Source organism: Lagenorhynchus albirostris, chromosome 2, assembly GCF_949774975.1.
Source record: "Lagenorhynchus albirostris chromosome 2, mLagAlb1.1, whole genome shotgun sequence".
NCBI lineage: Eukaryota > Metazoa > Chordata > Mammalia > Artiodactyla > Delphinidae > Lagenorhynchus > Lagenorhynchus albirostris.
In genome coordinates this window covers 121,929,144-121,951,615 of record NC_083096.1, presented here as the reverse complement: position 1 = coordinate 121,951,615, position 22,472 = coordinate 121,929,144, and the positions used below count along the sequence as shown (strand labels likewise).

The following is a 22,472-nucleotide window of genomic DNA, read 5'->3' as shown; positions in this document are numbered from 1 at the left end:
GGAATAATAAATTTGTCTAAGCATTTGCTTCAAAAGGAAACAGTTGTTTGAACATTCAACTATAATAAATATAAAATTCATACCTATTACATTGAAACTATAGCCTCTGGAGATGAATTTCAAGATTGAAATGTATATATTCTAGGTATAATTACATTATCCAAAAGAAATATATAGTTAAAAATTAGATAACTTTTCTTTCTGGGTTTTCCATTTATTCTCCATCTTACCCTGAGTTCATTTATATCAATAGAAATATGCATGTACAAAGAGAAATGCCCTCATGAAGTAAATGGAAGGTGAATTAAAGAGGAATTATGGGAGACATCAATAATAATATCTAACTTGGACTTTAGAATCATATAGACTCAGAATTGATTCCAGATTCCTCCACCTGCTAGCAAATATGGATTTTTCTCATCTATAACATGAGAATAATATATACCTTGCAGGATTGTATGAGGTATAAATGACAAAATGTATGTAAAGCATTTAGATTAGTGTCTGGCACACTGTAAGCATTCCATCTTATTATTTGTGATATTATTCTTGTTATTTTATGAATTGCTATTTGTAGAACTCTGTCATATTCTTAACTATGACTCTTATGGTCAATATAATCAACAAGTGGTGTAAATTAATCATGGTCTATGTTGAGAATTTCTTCCTACAAAAATAATTTTACAGCTCTACTCTAGGCCAAATTTACATTCATTTCTATTAGTAGCATGCCATAAGATGTGGGTTTCCATTATATATATACTATAGAGACAAGTTCTATCACCAGTCACTCTTTTCAAATTGTCATTACTTTGTCTCAGGAGAAAATGATCCTGAAAGAAGATCTAGGTAGTTTTAATAGCTCTTTGTGAACCTCAGATGTAACTGAATCATTTTCTAGATTAAAGAAATGCCCATCAAGGTATATATGGGTAGATAGCCAATTGATGAAGGCAAATAATCTTATGGAAGCATTTACTATTTATCTTTGATACAGCTCTTTTAAACAGACTGATTAATTCCCTTTATGATTTCACCCTTGAAAGCACAAACTATTTTGTTCTTTGTCACTGTTGTATGACATTCCATTTGGCGGTCAGCTTATTTTTAGCCAGACTATCAAAGTATTTTTCAACTGGACTGCCACTTCACTTGAACTTGGAATCTTGTAACCTGAGGAACTGCACTTGGGAAAAGAAGAATCTTCTAACAAATGGGAAATTATAAATCCAGACCAACCCAAACTTGTACTGGTAATTATTCTTATATCTTTAAATACAATATAGTTCAATAGTTGTTATATATAGTTAACATTTCACTGGAATATCTGCCAATTTTTACAAGAGTATAAGATAACATATTATATGAAAGTGTTAAGAAGATTATCTGAACTCAAATTATTTTTCTCTGAAAGATCTTTAGAGAAAAACAGAAAATTTCTTATAATTTTCTGTTTCTACTAGTTCCTAGGTATAATGTTACAGAAAAATTTTTGGAATACTGTTGAATATAGGGATTTTAGGATTACATCTTAAGTATCTAGTATTTAAAACCTAAAAATTCTTGTCTGGCAACTAGAGATTGCTATAATTATAATGCAATAAAATCAAATGAAATAAGTCAAATATATTCTTCTATGTAAATATATTATCCAATATCAAATGGGTTCTTAATTACTACGATTCAATATGATTGCATTTTAAATATAAACATCTGCATTTTAAACTCACAATCAGTAATTTAAATTAAGTATTGTATAATTCAGAGTAAAAAACAGAGTTTTAATCACTTGTATGTTATGATCTGTGTCTACATTTTGCAAAAGAGCTATGAGTCAATCCCTTTTGTTTTTCCTTACTAGATGAATGGAAGAAGAAAGTCAGTGAATCTTACGTTATTGTAATAGAAAGATTAGAAGATGACCTGCGGATCAAAGAAAAAGAACTTACAGAACTAAGGCATATATTTGGGTAAAGTTGTCAGTTATTATTTCTCTGTATAAGTGTTTTCATTGTTGATCTAGTTTTTAGCTGTATCTGTGTTTAAAAACACAACCCATATAACCTCCTATGTTAACCTTAGAATATAAGGTTATCTCTTCCTGCCCATTCATATAGCCCCTAAAATGCAAATATCTTATCTCCTTAAAATATGCCTTGCCTGTTCCCATCACTAAAGTTTAAAGAGAAAGGAACCTAAAGGCTAGCCTTTGAATACAAACTGTTGCTGATCTGAATAATCTTCTCTAGAATTAGATCATTCTTGTGAGCCATGCCAGCAACAAACAGTAAGACTTCTCTTCCCAAATGGTGGTAGAATATTGGCCACATTTTTCTTTTTGGACTACTAGAGAACTCCAATTTTAACAAACCCTTTGGTCTCTTGACATTGAAACGCTGTCTGTTAATGAAACTGTGTATCATTCTTCCCCTGAACAATCATATACCAATGTGTAATATTGGCTTCAGGCTTTCAGTGGGTTTTGTTCCATGATAACAAGATAAAAATAATCTGGCATATTGTCACAACCTTGTAAGACACAAAATGTTCAGAAAAGAAGGGCAGAGCCCTTATATACACAAGCAACCTTTTGGAGAAATTGAATCTTGGCATTGAGAAACAATGTATTTTGGAGAGTCAATTTAAGTTAGCTGCCTGACTGAGGAAAAGTTCCACAAAAGCCAATTAGCCATGTTCACTTACAGCTGTGTTATTCATGTAACCCACTAATGACAAAGTATTCTAACCATTTTACTCGGAAAATAAGTGTAAAGCAATGACCAAATGACATACTTTTCAAAAGAAATTTCAGATATTGTAAACATACAAAGCTCACATAACTGGCAAATAAAATTACCCATGTATAATATAGTTTATATAAAATTTGTCAGTGGGTTAATAAGGCCTTCATAAGTATTCAATTTATGGTTTGTGAAGTAGTTAATTTTCCATGTTATTTAGCCCAAAATGATTAACTCAGCTTTGACACTCATGATGAGATACACTGGGATGACTTTTGCAAGTATTATCATATGCTCACTTATGGGAAAATATTTGAAAGCCCTGTAGAGATGTGACTGGCACTTTGGTATAATAGATTTATACATACATATTAATTTTGTTGGAAAAGAGCTATAAATGTAGAACTTAATCATAAACCCTCTAGCTCTTATTGACAGATAAATATGCTGAATGAAATGTGATCAAATTGGAGATTTTCCTCAACTTTATAAAGTTAAAATCTCATTTATTTGTTGTTATTTTTTAAATTTGGGAACTATTATGCAAATATGTCAAGACTAATTTAAACAGACATATCCTTTTAAGGATTAAGCTTGAAATGTACTTTTTTCTCTTACCACATCAACAACAAGCAGCTGTTTCTGCAGGTCCTACTGTAGCTGGATTTATTGTACCAGCTATATTCAAGGTGTTATTCCAGACACATCAAATATAAACCATTATTTAATCTACACCATGACCCTGTGTGATAGATAATATTACTTCTGGTGGATAATAAAGTAAGGAGCAGAGACGTTGGATTTGTCAAAGTCATATGGTCAGTAAGCACTGGAACTGGGATTTGTAGCAAGGTCTCCCCAGCTTCCTACTACACGCTGATTCTTGCTCCCAGAGTTTCACAATCTGGTTGAAGGGAAAGGCATATATAAATAACTCACAGAAGACAGCCTATGACAAGTGCTAAGTAGAAGAAAAAACAAGATGGCTTTCAAATACAAAAAAAGAAGGTTTGTTGTCTTGATTTATTCATTGGTTTTGTAAAGCATTCCAGATAAAAGGCATAGTTGAGGAAAGATATATAGGCAAGAATGGATGAGTACCATGGAAAGTCTACTGGTAGCAAGAAAACTTAATGTCTTGACCATTTTACCTAAGCTGAGTCAGAAAGCTGTGTCAGTCAGCATAAGGATTTTGCAACCATAGTTTTAAATCCAGTTTCTTTTATTTACAAGAAATGTATCTTTGGGTATATTACTTAATCTCCTTGAGGCTTATTTTCATCTGTAAAATGAGGTTAATAATAACAACCTTACAGGACATTTGAAAAATGATGTCAAATGCTGAGTACAGAGACTAACGCACAGTAAGCATTGAATAGCTGGAGGTTTCTATTATCGTGATTGATTGGGTAAATAAGGGCAGTCTGAAAGACTGAAGACTTTATTACCAAGTGAGAGTAACAAATAGTTCATTCAAAGTTAAGAAGTGAGAAAATTAGGATAAAGTGTTTTTATATCAAGAGGATGTTTTCAAAAATAAAAATGTAAAATGTTAGAACAATTCAAAATGGTGCCAAAATCTGAAGTATAACTTTTAAAGATTGTAATCAAGAGGTATTTGAAGAATTTTCAGACTAGAGTATTAGAAGGCTCATCAAAATGGATGTCAAATTCCCTGAGAATAATGGTAGGGCATTTTGAGGAGAGGAAGACTGGTAGCCTGGTGCTGAAGCCATTAAAGAACCTACAGAAATGTCCCATTAGCCAGAAGTGATAATAATGAGGCTGAGGAGAGGATTACCCACAGCCTAGAATCATGTTTCTCCAAGGGCTAAGGACCTCCCGCAGTAAAATAGCCAGCAGTTCTTGCAAAAATTTTAGAATCCATGATTCTACCCCATATCAAATGAATTAGAATCTCTGGGGATGATTTCCAGAGACCTGAATTTTTAACAAGCTCCCCAGGTAATACTTTTGCATGCTAAAAATGATACTTCAGCTAAAGTTTGAAAACTACACTTCTAGAAAGATACCTAAGTTGCACTGAGAACTCTGTCTGTGGTGATGTGGGTGAAGGGATGAGGAATATGAAAACAGAAAGCAGGCAACTAGTATGGTCTGCAGAGAGTCAAGGGAGCAAACAAACAAACAACCAGAACCAGAGCACTCTGCTTTGTCTGCTTCCATCAAGGCAGATAGCATCATAGGGAAAGAAAGTCGATCCTGCCTAGGGCAGAGTTCTTAGGATTTTCTTTTCTCTAGAATAATATGATGGATGACAAGGAAAGAAAAGAATGGAATATTGAGAATATAAATTGTCTTACTCATTGGCTTACACACCAAAATTTTCAGAGTAGTTGGGAAGTTTAAACATTATATTGTATGAGATCACATTTAATCGAGTATCTAGGACATTTTAGGTGTTAAATCTTAGAATCTTTCTTTCTCATCTTTATTCATGATTTATGTGATGTAAGAAATACTTTTGTGATGGACAACTGTGTAATGCTGCTTGACATCAGGCTTCCTCTAAACATATAGATAGAAGGAAAACTATAAGGTGCCTAAAAAGGAGTATTTAATACTAGAGTCATAGCTCACTAGTGTAAACATAGATTTGCCTGTGGTTTTTCTTTTTGCAGCTTTTTTGGTTGTTTTCACTTATTGACAAGTTTCTTTATAGCATTCATGGTAGATACTAATTCCACTCATTAAAAGAGATTTTCTGCATCATAAAGCAAAACTTATGTCACCTCAAATGCACAACCTCCTGGAATAGCTTTCACCCACAATATAGTACAGAGCTATATAAGTTCTAAACTTAAAAAAGACAAACAGAACTAAACCATTATCTTGCTTATGGCAATTTATAGCAGCTTTGAAAAAAGAGCTTGCTAATGGAAATTGAATGTTCCTTCATCTTCCACGATAAAGTTGAATTCATTCATAATTTTGAACATTTGTTGAGATAATAGAGGAGAGACTGGAACAAATGAGGAAATAGAGAAGGCAGAAGAAGGAAAGACAGAAGTGGTACACTGGAGTATATTGTGTGGTTATTTCCTCCTCTTTGCTCTCTCTGATCTTTACATTTATCAATATAATAGCACTTACTACCTGGTGCTGTCTTTATTCATTTTACAGGTCTGTCTAACCACTAGTATACATGTTCACTAAAGGCAGCTTCTTTGTCTACTTAGCTTTATTTATATTTGTATGTATTTGTAATAGCTATTTGTATAGCACTTGAAAGAAAAACAAATTAACAACTTAGCACCTACCATATGCCAGGCATGCTTCTAGGTATTTTAATATGCATTAGCTCATGTAATCGTAAATGTATATATGTAAGGTGCTTTGAGCTCGGTGACTGGCACATGGTAAACACTCAAAAATGTTAGTTAAAAACTAATCGTCATTGTTTATGTTCACATCCTTCTGGAGTAGGTATTGAGCTTGCCATTTTATACCTGAAGAAAATAAGACTAATCAAAGTAAACTGGCTTGAGCCAGGTTACACAACTTGTACAGTTGTGCAGGGATTCCACCCATCTGTACTTCACTTCAAAATGTATGATCTTCATGATCTTAGTTCTCAAACTAGGAAGGGGAAAGAACTATGGATAAGAATTATCTTTGAAAACTTTTCACCTACCCCGTGCCACTCTACAAGTTTGCTATGTCCTGTGTACTAGAACTGTCCCTGCATGTGGGAGTGGAAGAATATATTTTACACTCCCACTCCCACACCTTGGTGATACACGGGCCCTTACATGAACTTTGAAAACCACTTACATGATGGGTCTCCACATGCAACTTTTAAAAGGCTTCCAATTAAATTATTTTGTTTCAATGTTTTTAAATCTTTAGAAATTTTAGAACTATGTTTTTCTGATTTCATTGTCAAGCCTACTTTTAATCTGCTTAACCTGTAATATGTCTATGAAGAGATTCCAAAGAAGTTATAATTTTTCAGTGCTATGACTTTTCAACATAATCAGAAAAACCCTATTTTTTCTCATTTTTAATCTCATTTTGGCATTGAGTAGATATACCTTGGTCAATAATGCTAATATCTCACTTTGAAATTGATTAGGTTTAATAAATAAAAGTAGTCAAGAGGATGCTCTGTTCCATGGGAAAGCACTTGCACTATTTGGAAGAACTGAAAAAGAAAAAAAACGAAGGAAGTTTTCTGAGATGTACTTTCCTGCATATTTTCTCCCTGAAAAGTTCCTCTGGGCCCAGCTGCAGTCCACCATACTTATGATCCAAATGAAATATCTTCCAAAAACCTACTTTTTCAGAACTATAACCAATTATGAAAATTAGCTATTATAAAATGAATAGCTCCAGAAACATCACAGACTGACCTTACCAAAGGAGAGTAAAATTCTCTATCAAGGTGCTAAGTAGAGTATTGAGGAAGTAAATTCCATCTTAAAAAAAATAAAATTGAGTGAAAGGATTATTTGGTATGTTTGATAAGTGCATTGTGTTAATTAGCAATGACACAGAAAACAACGAAAAGACCTCAAACCAAAAAGCAGAGACTTCACATTGTCCCAAGACTGTCTACCTCTCTATTTCTTTTCTTGCTTGTCTAGGTAAAACTAGCTAAGTAATAGTTTTACAGGAATATCTTGTAAAAAACCTTGAAGCAGCCTGATATCAAACACTGTTTCTGTCCCTGTCTCTGTCTCTTTCTCTCTAGTTTAGTACATCACTCGCTCTCACTCTCTCTCCCCCTTTTATCCTCCCGCTATTCTTCCGTCCTATCCCATACTGCCTCCATCTTCCCTTTCACTTTCCTATCCCCCTTCTCAAATGCAAAGCAAAACAATAAAAAAGTTAAAATAATATCAATGCTTTAGAAATAAAAGTTATTATAGCAGCTAGTATTTATAAAAGTCTTAAAAGATCTAACCCATTTAAACCTCACAATAACCCTATGAGATAATAATTATTATTGTACCAGTTTTATCATCCTTAATTATTCTTACCCTGCCACTGTAGCTCAATAATTGTTTATTGTATGAATGAAAGAATGAATATACTTCATATTGTCAGTTTGCAGATTTGATCTGGAAGATATTGGACAAATATGTTTCTGGATGTTTCTTGGGGATATATCTTGGGAACAGATCTTATTGATGATTCTTCTGTTTTTATTGTTTGGGGGAAAATCAGCAGCAGCCATCAAGAACTGCACAAGAAGTTACAACCAGCCATTTGAAACCTAAATTATCAATTTTGGAAACTAGATGATCCATAACAAATTTTTACCTTCTTTCTACTTTCTTGGCCTTTACCTACATTTCAGCCAATGAATTAATTTAAGAAATTTTTCTACCTATCTGAATATTTTGGCTTTGGCCAAGTGTTCAAATGTTACATTTTAATAAGTTTCCATTTGTGAACATGTCAGATATCCTCTTGAAAGGATGAGGTCATGAGAAGTTTAATTGGATCACAAAACTGCATACTTTTCTGGATAAAAGGTAAAGGCTAAGAAAAGAATTCATTATGCTACAAGAAAGAAAGTAACCTTTGTGCCCAAAACTACCATTTTTAATGATGAAGGACAGAATTTACTATTAGAAATATATTCATATAGTGACTTCATTTTAATTAGGAACTTCATTCATGCACCAGCAAGCACTGTGAACTCATTAGGATATGTTAAGTTACAGTATGGCATGGCAGGTGATAAAAAATGTAAGGGAAAATTAAAAAATAAATTGAGCTTAGGATATTAGAATACATAAGTGATGCTCAACTGGCAGTCAATTTGACACATACAGTTCCTTTAGAAGAGGCAAAAGAAGGGAAAATATCTCCCCTAGGAATGATTGCTTTAAAATCTCGAATATTTTAATTGCATGTATCAAACATTTGACAGGAACATTTGACTAGAAGTTAACAGGAAGTGAGAATTAGGATTCAAGTATAGCCCCAAAGTAACTCTCATTAAAAAAAAATTACATTCCAGTTATTAAAGTTAAGATAAAAATGTTACTATTAAAATTGTGCTTAACTGACAAACACTGTGGGAGTCTATTCTCTGTTTATTCATTTTGTTGGCATTAATAGAAGTTACATGAGTTCAGGGAAAATAGAATTCAGGAGGAAAATAAAAGTAAGAGACTACAGCTCAGTTTTGACAAGGAGCTATTTAGGACTGTATACTGATTTACTTATGAATGGTCAAATCTAGCGTAAGATTCAGTAAGTTAAAGAATGATTGTTGAATAAAAAGTCTCTAATATAATTCATACTTTCAGTCTTATTTATGTAAACAATATACATTCATTTAGTGTTTTTTTTTTAAATAAAGCAATAGACTTTATCACCTTATTTTTTCTGTTTATTCAGTGTTTACTTTCTTTGCAAAGCTGCTTGGAGCATTAGAGATCAGGACTAATGCTAAGGTCAACTGCAGGATTCTCTCTATTGTGCGTGTTCCAAGACTGATGCACTTAAATGATCCAGGAATTAGTGAACAGTTCCTATCAAGTAGACTGTTGAAAACAACCTGAAATGAGCATTAAGAACAGAGGTGGAGCACACAGTTGGGTGTTCAGTAGGTGTCGTGCCAGACTGATTGAATATACCATCAAAGTTAGAACTTGGAAAAAGAAAGCAATTGAGTCTACCTTCGCCATAAAATGATTTTCAGCACAACCATTTTTTCCTTTGGATTTTGTTGTTCTTTTAATATCTCCAGTGTTGAAAATGCCTTGCCCATAGTAATGATGCTGCTGGACTTGTATTACAAAACTGTGATTCTAGTAGTTGCTCTGAATCACTGATAGGTATTAGATGTCACAACAGTCAACTTCGTCAAAATAGGGAAATTTTACAGGTTGTGAAATGTGAGAGGTCAAAGAAGTTCAAACTTGGTTTGAAAATTGTGCTAAAGTTCTCTCAAGACTTAGACTACAAAAGGAGAGTTGTACATTCACAGTAAACTTGCTAAAAATAGTAATGATAACATATCATGTACCAAGTACTATAGTAAGCACTTAATTCCATTTTTCTTCACAACACAATGTCATGTGAATCATTTTAATAATTTTATAACTGAAGAAAGTGAGACTTGAGGAGGTTAAATAACTTGCCCAAATTGGAGAAAAAGAGAAAAAAAAAAGCACTACTTAAAGACAGGAACAGGATACGATTTCAGTCCTGGTGTGAATACAAGGCCCAAGATTTAAGTACCTACACTGCTGAAATGATTTTTTCCACTTTTAAAACATCAAAACATGGTATGTATTGCTGTATAATATTAGAGATACACATTGAAAAACTAATTTTTCTCAAGGGTTTATTGCTACAGAGGTGCTCTCAAGCTTTATCTTCTTTCAGTATTTGCCATTCAGTTTGTTATAGTTAGCTCAAAAGAAAGTGTCAATACTTCCTTCTCCCTTTTTCTCTTAGGCTGAAGGTTGTATAGTTCTTTACATTTAACAGAAGGCTTCCCTCTCCTGCCCCACTCCAATACTTTGTTTTCTGTCTTGTGTTCTTATTGTGTATTTCATTTGCTAGATAATGGAAGGACCAAGGAAGGAAAGCCAAAGCAGCTCAGAGCTTCTGAATCACTGTCAATCAACATCTTCAACTGCTAGCTACAGTTTTATTTTCCTTTTTATTTATGGACACTAATTTCCTATAAACTTTAAGAGAGAAATCCAGTCTACCTAGCTTTAAAAGCAGAGTTCAGCTCTTCAGAAAACGTGTACTATTTGAAATCATAACCACGGAGAACTATGAATGCATTTCCAAGTTGGGCTGCTGAGTGTACTTTATTTAGTAGTACCTATTAGTTGAATTTCTCCAAGACATCTATAATACACCTGGCTTTGAGAATTCAGATGTCTGGCTCAGGCAAAGGCCACATATTTCCAAGAACCATATTATTTTGTAAAGTTTCTGTTCATACCATGAAATAGCTATACCATTTACAATTAGGCTCCTTTTGTAGACATTTTAAATAGTGGTATTTTCATCAGATTTTTTTGTTTGTTTGCATTGTTGATTCAGCTGGGGAAGGTGCAGATAGAAGTGAGTTAAATTCTTAACTATTTTTCATGAAATCCTGGGCTCCTTGCTATATTATATTAGCAACATTTGTAAAAATGACTTGGTGTTCATTGTACTTCAACGTGTGACATTCCAAAGCAAGTTGAGGTATATTTCTCAATGTGAGTAACTATGTCTGTGGACTTTGCTACTGGGAAGTTGAATATGGAAAGCAAGAAAGTGAAGAGGGTGAGAAAGTTCTGCAATATTTCCATGTCTATGAAAACAAACCACTGGACTTGCCATTTCTAATTAAAGCATTTCACTGAAATCCTTCAAAATCCCTGGAATTAGAGGCTTCTCTTTTTAGCAGCAGCCTGGAGAATAGCACCTTTTCTTTTTCTGTTTTAAAATTTCAGTAGCTTTTGAAGTTCTTAACTAGGTGCCTTGATGATAATGTTCTGAATTTATAGTACCTTTCAAGTGTAAGTACTTTACAAATGATATGGAAGGCTCATTCACCAAAGACTTTGCTATCTCACTAAAGCTGCTGGAGATTTAAATAGGTAGGAGGCAGCTTGAAATTAACCTGGGAGGCCAAAGATATGATCTCATTTCTACTGAAAAATGTCCTGGCAGTACCAGTGACCTCAAGAGGTCGAGAATTTTAGCTTTACATTTTTTTCAAAGGCTACCTATGGTTCTCTAGGGCCCTCCTGGTGCAATGGTCTTTGTTCAAAGGCAAGGATTTCATTAATTGAATCACTAACACTACTTCTCTTCCCACCTGGGACTGTATCATAGTACCTTATCAGAGTTTAGACCTTCTTTATCTGTGAAATCTGACCCAGTCAGAGTATAAGGAAACTTTGCTTCAGGCAGAATTTGTAATACATTAGGACTGTATTCCTTTCTCCAGTCTCTTATCAAATGATATCTTTATTTTTTTCTTTTTGGAGAGAATTTCTTGAATTTCTCCCTAAATATCATATAAGGTTTTGATTGTGAGAGAAATGGGTTTATTTTCAAATACCTGTGTTTTCTACTTATACACAAATTTTAATTCATTAAGGTGTCCTGAAAAGTTCAAATTATATGTAGAACATAGAACTTGTATGATAGTCTTTAATTTAAACTTGGTCTCTCAAACTTTTAATATTATTTTCTCATGATTTTAGTTATTATTCATCTAGAGGTATACTCAAAATTCTTTTCTCTAGGTACAAAAGAATCCTAGAAAAGATATATTTCTGAATTTGTAGTAACAGGATTCCCTATTATAATTTTTCAAATGAAAAATGATAAACTAAAAGCTGAAATTTGTAATCATCTGTAAAATATTTTTTTCAGTTCTGATGATGCCTTCAGTAAAGTCAATTTAAATTACCGCACAGAAAATGGTCTGTCTCTACTTCATTTATGTTGCATTTGTGGAGGTGAGTGCTTGGAACTCAATACTTTATAAGCTGGCTATATGTTTATATGGTCAGTGATTTGAACTGATTAATAGTCTGCAAGAGAATTCTATTCATACCCGATTTCCTCTTTTGCTTTGCCCCTAGAACCCTGATAACCTTTAGCTGAAGAAGTAACTAACTACCAGGCAGATATTACAATTGATTTAGCTCTGAATTTAAGTTTTATTGCGCTCCTACCTTGAATCAAATTTGCTTGGGGGAAAAAAAAGTATGTTTCAGTATCGGGCATGGCAGTCATGGATAAGGTTAAATTCAGAAGCACTTAAAGCATTTCCCAAAATATCATCAAGCAGTTGCTTCACAGTCTGTAGTAAGATATGTGGAAGGTAATAAATGCCAAAGATAAAATCCCGAAGTGAAGACTGATCAAAGTGAAGACTAAGAGTTTAATTCCGCTCATATCTTCTTATGTTTGGTTCATTAATATATCCCAAGCACCTAGGATGGTGCCTGGCTTATAGTAGGTACTCAGTAAACTTACTGAATTAGTGAATGAATAGTTTTTTGTTAATCCAAACTAGTGTCCTTTGAACTCAGTTTTTAAAAGAACACTAATATATAGTATTGATACTAAACATATCCCTTAACCACTCCTCCCAAACAGACCCTACTTAACAGATCTTCTTCCCAAATTTAAACACGCCTTCCCAACCTTAGGCATTTTCTCCAGATTTCTCTGATCTAAATAATCTCCATTGCTAATGATGTTCTGATGAATCCTGCACAGCTAGATTTCTATCTAAGCTTTTTCACAAATAGTTTACTAGGGTGAATTTTTTCATGTTTTTATGGTTTAAAACATGATGAGGAGAGCACCAAATAAAAAATGTAACACAAATGCATTAAAATATACAGCACTGATACAAAGTTTTATAAATGTAGAAATGTTCACTACTAAGGCTGTCAATTAACAGAATACTTTACAAATGGCCTCCAGAACAGCAGTCTGACATTTTCATACATCAGTGTGATATTTATCATTAAGTTAAAGAGAGATTTTTAAGTCACTTAGTCTATCCCCACAATTTAACTTTTTTCATTTTTTCTCTAAGGCAACAAGTCACATATTAGAACCCTTATGTTAAAAGGTCTCCGCCCATCTCGACTGACAAGAAATGGATTTACAGCCTTGCATTTGGCAGTTTACAAGGTACAAAAGTTTTGTATTAGAACCAAAGATGATGTGTATCTGTAGGCTTTTTTTTTTTTTGCAAATTAGTGATCATGGAAAATATGCAGAGTGACCACAGAATTACATTACTGGATAAACTTCTAGCTAACTCTTTGTTGAGCAGATATCATCAAAACACATTCTTTTTTATTGCTTTCCATGTTTATCTCATTTAATTTTCACAAGAACCCTGAGAATGAATACTATTATTATCTCCAGGGTTACATGGATAGCTAGTGGTTAGACAGAATTTAAGACCTGGCAATCTGGTTCTCTTGCCAGAGCTCCCTACAAGGAGACCAAGCTGCCTCTGTGCAGAAGATGAGGCTGCATTTGAGGATGAAAGAAGCACATTGAAGCTGCATTTTTCTGCATGTTTTCCTTAATAAAAATATACTTCTAGGGTTCTCTTTAGCGTCTTTCTTTTATTTCTCCTACTTTTGCTTCAGTTGTTTTTTTCCTTACATTAATCCTTGGTTCCAACATAATCTCAGTACCTGATCATAAAGTAAATATAAAAGTGGATTGGAAAGGCTGGAATACTCAGTGTTGGGACAGATCCTTGAGATTGTCATAAATATGAATTTATGTAACATATAAATTAAATATAAATGTTCATTTTCTGATTGTAGTAAGTTTCAACTTACTCTGTACTTATTATGAGCTAAATATCACTCTAGGTTTTATATATATTATTTCTTCTATCATTAAAATAACTTGGTGAGTTTCATATTAGTCCTTATTTTACTGAAAAGAAAATTGAAGATTAAAGTTGGTTATCCAGTAAATGTTAGGATAATGATTAGAATCAAGTACAGTTGAGTCTTACTGTTATATTACAAAATATTTTGTTCTTTCTCAATGTCATGTGAGTCTGTGACAGGATTTTATTTCAGTTTTGTATGTGCAGGTGTGGTGGTGGCAGAGGCGGGGGCTGGGGACAGCCCTTTGCTTGTATCTGGATCACTTTCACTTTGCAACCCTCCCCCAACCTTTAGAGAGTTTATCACTGTGGGGGAAGAGAGCCATATTTTCCCATGATTCACATTCACATATTCCTGTGATTCATCATGCAAATGCTCTAATGCTCATCCTTTTTCCGGCCCCATCAATGCCTAGTCAATTTGTCCGATCCTTCTGGGAAAAAGTGTCAGTAAGTGCTAAATTGTCTTAATACCTACTAATCATCCTACAAAACTTGAATGGAGACTGAGTTCAGGGTGTAGGAAATAGAGTCTGACACCGGCCTTTCTGCTGAATGGCAGGAGGTTAAAGTAGAAGAGTTTCAAGGAATAGGAAGCTGGTGGTGGATAGTCAAGGTGGTATTGTGAAACCATGAATTCTGAATTTGACTGTCTGGGGTATTCTCTCTGTATTAGTTCATTTTCCCAAGATTTAGCATGACACAGCCACACAAATGGGTTCTGAATGACCTAAGGCTACAATCTTAAGAAAATATAGTTCTTCCACCTCTGTTTATCAAACCTAAATTTCCATTTTTAGAGTTCTCTTTGCTCTAGTTATTCTGTTTTCTTATATTTTACAGAAGGATATATGGACTATAACTTTTTTATAACAAATTTAAACAAATTTAGAATCTTAGGACACAAGGTAGGCAAAGATTCTTAAAAGGCCATAACAGAATGCATGATTACTTATTTCTTAACAAAAATAAAAACAAATTAACTTTACCATTCCACTTTAAACATAGAAACAATATAAAGTAGCCATTCATACTACTATTGTATTAAATATAGTTCTAATTATACCTTCCCTGGACTACTGCAGTAGGCATCTGATTCATTTTGGGCTGTGATTCTCTTCCCCCATATATTTTAATTCTTATTTTAGTTTTATTTTTTTTTCTTTTCTGTACGCTTTTTTTTTTTTTTTTTTTTTCTGTACGCAGGCCTCTCACTGTTGTGGCCTCTCCCACTGCTGAGCACAGGCTCCGGACACACAGGCTCAGTGGCCATAGCTCACGGGCCCAGCCGCTCCGCGCCATGTGGGATCTTCCCAGACCGGGGCACAAACCCGTATCCCCTGCATTGGCAGGCGGACTCTCAACCACTGCACCACCAGGGAAGCCCAGTATTATTTTAAACAAAATAATTTCCAGACTATTACAAGAAACTCCTATATATACTTTATCCAGATTTATTAATTGTTTATATTTTGTCCCATCTCCATCATCACTCTATTTTTTTTCAGAATCATTTGGAAGTAAAGACAACATTCCCTATAGCTACTAAATACTTTTATCTTTATTTCCTAAGAAAAAGGAAATTAACTTACATATTCACAGTACAATTATCAAAATCAGAAAATGTGACATTGATACTATGCTCTTTATCTAATCTATACCCAAAATGCAAATGTGGTCAGTTATCCCAATACTGTCATTTATAGCTGTTTATTTTTTTGTTGTTTAGCATTCAATCCAGAGTCATATATTTTTAGTTTTCTTGTCTCTGTAGTCTCCTTTAAACTGAAGGAGTTTCTCTGCCTTTCCTTGCCTTTCTTGATCTTAGTATTTTTGATGAATACAGAACAATTATTTTTATACAGTTCTTTGGATTTTTAGAAATATTGCAATTGAATTTATTGTTAATACTCACAAAATGAATAATGTGATTTTCAAATCGTTTTATTGGCCACATTCAATTACACACCCCCGAATGCTGGGCCTGCCTCAGACCTGAGTATTTTTCACAAATGAGGGCATCTCTGGTTTCTAGCAACATCTTGATTTTTTTTTTTTTTCCTTCGGTACGCGGGCCTCTCACTGTTGTGGCCTCTCCCGTTGCGGAGCACAGGCTCCGGACGGGCAGGCTTAGCGGCCATGGCTCACGGGCCCACCCGCTCCGCGGCATGTGGGATCTTCCCAGACCGGGGCACGAATCCATGTCCCCTGCATCGACAGGCGGACTCTCAACCACTGCGCCACCAGGGAAGCCCTGGTTGGGTTTTTTTAAGGGGTCAAATTTATTGAGGTATAATTTATACACAATAAAATTCACAATTTTAAGTGTACAAGTTGATGACTTTTGAAAATATATATATTCATGTACCATCATTGCTATCATGATATAACACTTTTCTATCATACACAAAAGTTCCCTCATACCTTTATGCAATCAATTCCCTCCTCCATGTCACCTGACCTCTGGAAACCACTGATGTCTGTTCTATCCCTATAGTTTTCCCCTTTCTAGAATTTTATATGAATGCAATCTATTCAGTTTGTTTTCTTTTATATATGGTTTCTCCCACTTATCATAATGCTGTTGCTGTGTGTTTAGTAATTCATTTCTTTTATTAGAAAGTTGTATTCCCTTATAAGGATATACCACAGTTTATTTAACTATCCATCTGTTGAAGGATTTGTTGATGGTTGTCTTTACATCTTGACTATTATAAATAAATTTGCTATTAACGTTCTTGTACAAATCTTTGTTTGAACTATGTTTTTATTTCTCTTGGGCAATATCTAGGAGTGAAATTGCTGGGTCATATCATAAGTGCATTTTAAATTTTAATAAGAAAATGCCGAACTCCTTACCAAACTAGCTACATCATTTTCCATCCCATCAGTAATGTATTAGAATTGTAGTTGTTCCACATCTTTGCCAACACTTCATATGGTCAGTATATTTTATCTTAGCCATTCTATTAGGTGTGTATTCGTATCTCATTATAAATATATTGAATTGCCCCAGTGACTAATGAAATTGAATAGATTTTCATTTGCTTGTCACCAAATTTTTTTTGGTATAGTGTCTGTTGAACACTTTTTCCCATTTTTAAATTTGCTTTATTGTTTTCTTGAATTGTAACAGACTTTGATATATTCTGGATACAGATTCTTTGTTGGATATATATTTTGCAAAAAATTTCTCCCATTCTAGGCTTGCTTTTTCATTTTCTTAACAATGTCATTTAAAGAGAAAAAAGTACTATGCATTATTTTTTAACTGATGACTCTAGTGATTACACTATAGATCCTTAACATATCACAGGTATTTTTGTTAATATTGGCCTACTTCACTTTAAATGTAAGACCCTTCCAATGATATAGTTCCACTCAATCTTTATTCTTTATACTATTGTTACCGTATACCTTACATCTATACATGTATAATCTCCAATACGTTGTTAGAATTTTTCTGTTAAGCATTAATATCTTTTAAAGAAAGTAAGAGAAGAGAAAATATCTTTGGTTTTCAGCAGATTGGTTATAATAATCCTATGTATGATTTCCTGTGTACAATGCTTTTTGAATATTGAGTTTCTTAAATCTGTAAATTCGTTTTCATCAAATTCAGAAATTTTGACCATTATTTTTTCAAATATGTATGTTAGATTGTTTGATAATCTTCCAAATATTACCAAGTCTCTGTTCATTTTTTTCAATCCCCTTTCTGTTTTCAAAATTTGATTATTTCTGTTTATTTGAATTCAGTTTCAACACCATTTCTCTGCCATCTTCCATCTGATTCTAATCTACTAAGAGTTATTCATTTCAGATGTATTTTTCAGTCCCAGAATTTCCACTTACTGTTAAAATATAATTTCATCTTCTCTGCTATGATTACTCATCTGTTCATTTATTTTTCCATATTTTCATTTAAATTCTTGAACCTATCATTAGTGACTACTTTAAGTGCCTTATCTGTTGTTTCTAACATCTGGATTACCTTAGTGTTTGTTCTATTGAATGCTTTTCCTTTTGACTACATGTTACATTTTCTGGTTTCTTTACTTATCAATTTTTATTGCATGTTAGACATTATATATTATTTGTTACAGGAAATCTTCATTATGTCATCTTCCCTTAAAGGTGTTGAATTTTTTTTCTCAGGCAGAAGGCTAGGGCAATCATGGAATATTGTGGGGGCTTACTTTGTATCTATCCCTTCTCCCAAGATCACAGTTCTTTCTTCATGTTCTTCATTGCCTGAGAATAGTTGTGTCATATATTTTGTTCCACTTTATAGATTTCACTTGTCAGTAGGGAAAATCCATACAAGTTATCCTGTCATGATCCCATATATTTTTAGATTGCTTCTAAAGTGATCTGCATAAGACACAAATCTACAATATCAATGTTCATTTAAAACTTTCTATGGTCACCCATTGCCTGTCTAATAAAATTCAAACTCCTAAATTAGATATTCAAGATCCCTTAGTTCACAGTTTTGCTGAATTTACTTTCCAGACTCTTTTTGTGCAGGCTCTGAACTTCCAAACCTAATGGTTTTCAAATTTAATGTGCATGAGAATCATATGGTAACTACAGGCTTAAAATGAATATTTCCCTCTCCATCTCACACCAATCTAATTTGGTACATCTAGGATAGGCTGAGAATATAAATTTTTTATCAAAGAGTCAAGGCAGTTTTGATGCAAGCAGTCTAAGGCTACATGTTGAGGATCACAGTTCAAGTCTTGCAACTCAAATTGTGGCCAGAGAATCAGCTGCATCTGCCTCAAATGAGAGATTTTTAGGAATGAAGAATCTCACTCCCTATTCAACCAGAATTTGCTTTTTTTTTTAATCCCAGAAAGCAGGTTTGCAGGCTAAAGTTTGAAAAGCACTGTTCTAGATTACTGCATTCTTTAGTTTAAGCACTTTCATACTTCAGTGTTTTTATTCTTGTTATTTCTTCTGCTTAAATACTTTTTAATTTATTTTCCTGATAGGAAAGTATTATTTATTTAAAACCAAGGTAAACTGAGTCTTCTTGAGCTTTCTTGAACTCTCAGATTTTACTGTACTATCTTTTGGGTTTCAGTTACACATTCACATTCTTTTTTATTACAGCACTTGTAATTATTTGTTTATTTCTATATTTCACATGTTGGACTGTGAAATTCGAATTTGTAGTGAGTCTTTTTCTTTCTGATTCCTCAGTGTATAGGACCTGTAAAAGATCCTTGATAAATACTCTTGAGAAATTAATGAGTACCCAAACATTAGTACAAATAATACTTGATATTTATTGATATAATAATGTACCTTAATAAATACTGTTAGCTTAAAAGCTACACTATTCATGTTCATATCTCAGTTCTAAGACTTAATAGTGTTCATCTTCAGGCAAGTTACTCTCTCCCACTGTCTCTCTGAAATGGAGCAAATAAAATTACCTATTTCATTGGGTGGTTTACAGTTTTAAAAAGGACAAATCATATGCAGTATGACATGCAGCAAAATACTAACACATAGTAAATACTTAATAAAAGCTAATTATTATTGTTGAACTTCTATTTCAATAAACATTTAATAGAGACCTAATGTGTCAGCTATTTTACACAGAAAAATAAAAAGAAAAGGACCATGTCCTCTGGATTATTGCATTCTGAAGAGATGAGAATACCTAATAATAGATATCAAAGAAATGAAGTCTATACTTAGATCAATGGACTCCAAACATTTTTTATCATATGCCATATAAAATTAGCACCTCAAAATGCATATAATTTTTTATAAATTATAATCGTGAATAAAAATCACCAGTAAATAGCTCAAGGCAAAGTAAACTCTTTGGCAGACAGTGTTAAAATTTGTGGACATAAATTCATACTTCAAATATCATTTTTGATAATATCAAAATATTTTGACAAATTTATACTCAAAGATAATTAGACTGCCATTAATTTTACCTAGAAATTTAGCTTATACAAAGCTCAGGTAAGTAGAATGAAAAACGCAGCTCTGCCATTTTCCTTTTCTTCTTCTTACATTAATAATATGTATTTGATCTATAGTTTCATCACAGGAATTTTCTGAAGATAATATGCCATTTTTTTTAAGGATCAATTCAGTTAAAATAAGATATTAAAATCTATAAATCCACTGAATTTGGCTCACATAGCTATAATGAATCCTCATATACTAAATGCTAAAACTCATATATTAAATGCAGGCAACTCTCATCTTCTCTCTATTTGGAATTCCAAGTATTGATTTCTTATACTTTGGGTACTGTATGTAACACATGACAAACTGATATATGAACTGAGACCACCAGTGTAAATTTTCATGTTAAATATTGGTAAAATTTTATTATCTTTATATATAAATAAACATAAGCAGAATTTCTAGTATTTTCTTCTTGTACTTTAATGAATATTTCCTTACAAGACTCCTGTCATATTTGCATTCCACTTTGGGGCATACTTCTTTAGATGGTATCTAAATTGTACTCCTAAAATGAAATACAAGACTTTGGGGAAAAAATTGAGATTTATATAGTTTCAAAGATTTTAAATAAGAATGTTAATGGGGCTTCCCTGGTGGCGCAGTGGTTGAGAGTCCGCCTGCCGATGCAGGGGACACGGGTTTGTGCCCCGGTCCGGGAAGATCCCACATGCCGCGGAGCGGCTAGACCCGTGAGCCATGGCCTCTGAGCCTGTGCGTCCGGAGCCTGTGCTCCACAATGGGAGAGGCCACAACAGTGAGAGGTCTGTGTACCTCACAAAAAAAAAAGGAATGTTAATGAACAAAAGTTTATTAGATCATCTAATTTAACCTCACATATACAGACAAACCACTTGATGAAATTTCTTTGTGAATAAAAAGTAGCATTTTGATTAGTCAGATTCTTTTTAGCATTTCACGGGATAAAAGCAGATATTGAATGATCAGTTATTCTATCCTGTAGATGTCTAGCAAGATCTCATTCCAGTCATTTAGAAGAATTATTTTATATATTTATTACAAAGGGGAAGGACAAGGAAGGAGGGAAAAATTTAATTCAAGCCTATTTCTGTCTGGGTCACTAGACCTAGGTTCTTATTGCTACACAACCATGCCTATCAGAAAACTCTGCGTTTTCTAGTCCTGGTGATTCATAGCCTGGAAACCACTGTATCTTTTGTCCATATATATTTTTTTTTCCATAACATATGTGTTTGATTGCAAAGTTGAGAGATTTTTTTAAAACTGTCCTAAATCCAGGACCCAAAGCACTTTTGCATACTTAACTTCCAGTTAAATTGCTACTTTTTAACACTGACTTGATCCATACTTTAAGGAACGAGGGAATATTTATACCCACAAATTAGAGCAATCTTTAAGATGGATTTTTTTTATACTCACATTTCTTCTTAGTAACCAAATACTTCATAATCTCTTTCTAAATGAACATGTTCTCAACGAAAAGATAGTAGGATTATAACTAAAGATGTTAACATATCCTTCAGTTCTTATTTTGGACAGCACTATTTCTTGAAGAGGATTCCCTGACCCCATCCCCCCAGGGCTGGATTACATACCATGTACTCTTAGCACCTTATCGCACTGTGAATAATGCTATATTTCACTTTCTGGTTACTTCTCTTCACCTTCCTCTAGATTAGGGGTCACAATCTCTCATGCTTTCAGGAATGAGGCAGTTAACATAAATAAATGAAGGTGTTAGATAATATAGCAAAGTTAAATGGGAACTAATAGACTCAATGTTTTTGAGATACAAAAAGCAGTGGACACTATAGCAAGTTAGAGAATTTATGCCCTATGTGAAGGGAGCAGTCAATATTCAGGTCCAGTTAATCGTTGCCATATAGGAATGTAAGCCCAGTATTGTCCCAAATTTCAGAAAATCAGAAATTATATCAAGGTTCCTGATACTTGTTTGTTGACCATTAATTCACAAATTTTAGTTTTAAATACATGTACACATATACAGTACAAACCATGTACATCATTTCCCATTGAGGCCTGTTTGTAACCTCTGATAGGAATTATGAGCACTACTAAGGCAAGGACTGGATCTAAATTGCTTATTATCTTATTTGAGCTCTTACAACAATTCCTGGTTTATATTCATCAATATATGTGTTACATAAATAAACAAATAAAGTTATAATTCTGTGGTGACTGGGAAAAAGGAAAGTACTTCAAAGGAGGAAGAATTATGTTGACATTGAACAAAATAGTGTCCTATTTTGGTCATTAGAATTGGAAATTAGGAAATTGTCAGATATCTCTGTAAGGGATATTTTAGTGAATTTGTGGGAGTAGAAAGTATGAAAATGGATTGAAAATAAATTGTG

At 33.5% G+C, this 22,472-nt stretch overlaps 1 protein-coding gene across 1 annotated transcript in view; it reads left to right on the top strand.

Annotated features, from left to right (window-relative positions):
* Positions 1 to 1,213: 1,213 nt before the first annotated feature.
* Positions 1,214 to 22,472, top strand: part of TNNI3K (TNNI3 interacting kinase) — a 287,754-nt gene continuing 266,495 nt past the window's right edge. Inside the window, exons 1-4 of the mRNA XM_060142530.1 lie at positions 1,214 to 1,253; positions 1,862 to 1,970; positions 12,114 to 12,199; positions 13,294 to 13,391. Of these exons, the coding sequence (XP_059998513.1) occupies positions 1,214 to 1,253; positions 1,862 to 1,970; positions 12,114 to 12,199; positions 13,294 to 13,391 (333 nt within the window). The remainder of the gene's footprint in view (positions 1,254 to 1,861; positions 1,971 to 12,113; positions 12,200 to 13,293; positions 13,392 to 22,472) is intronic.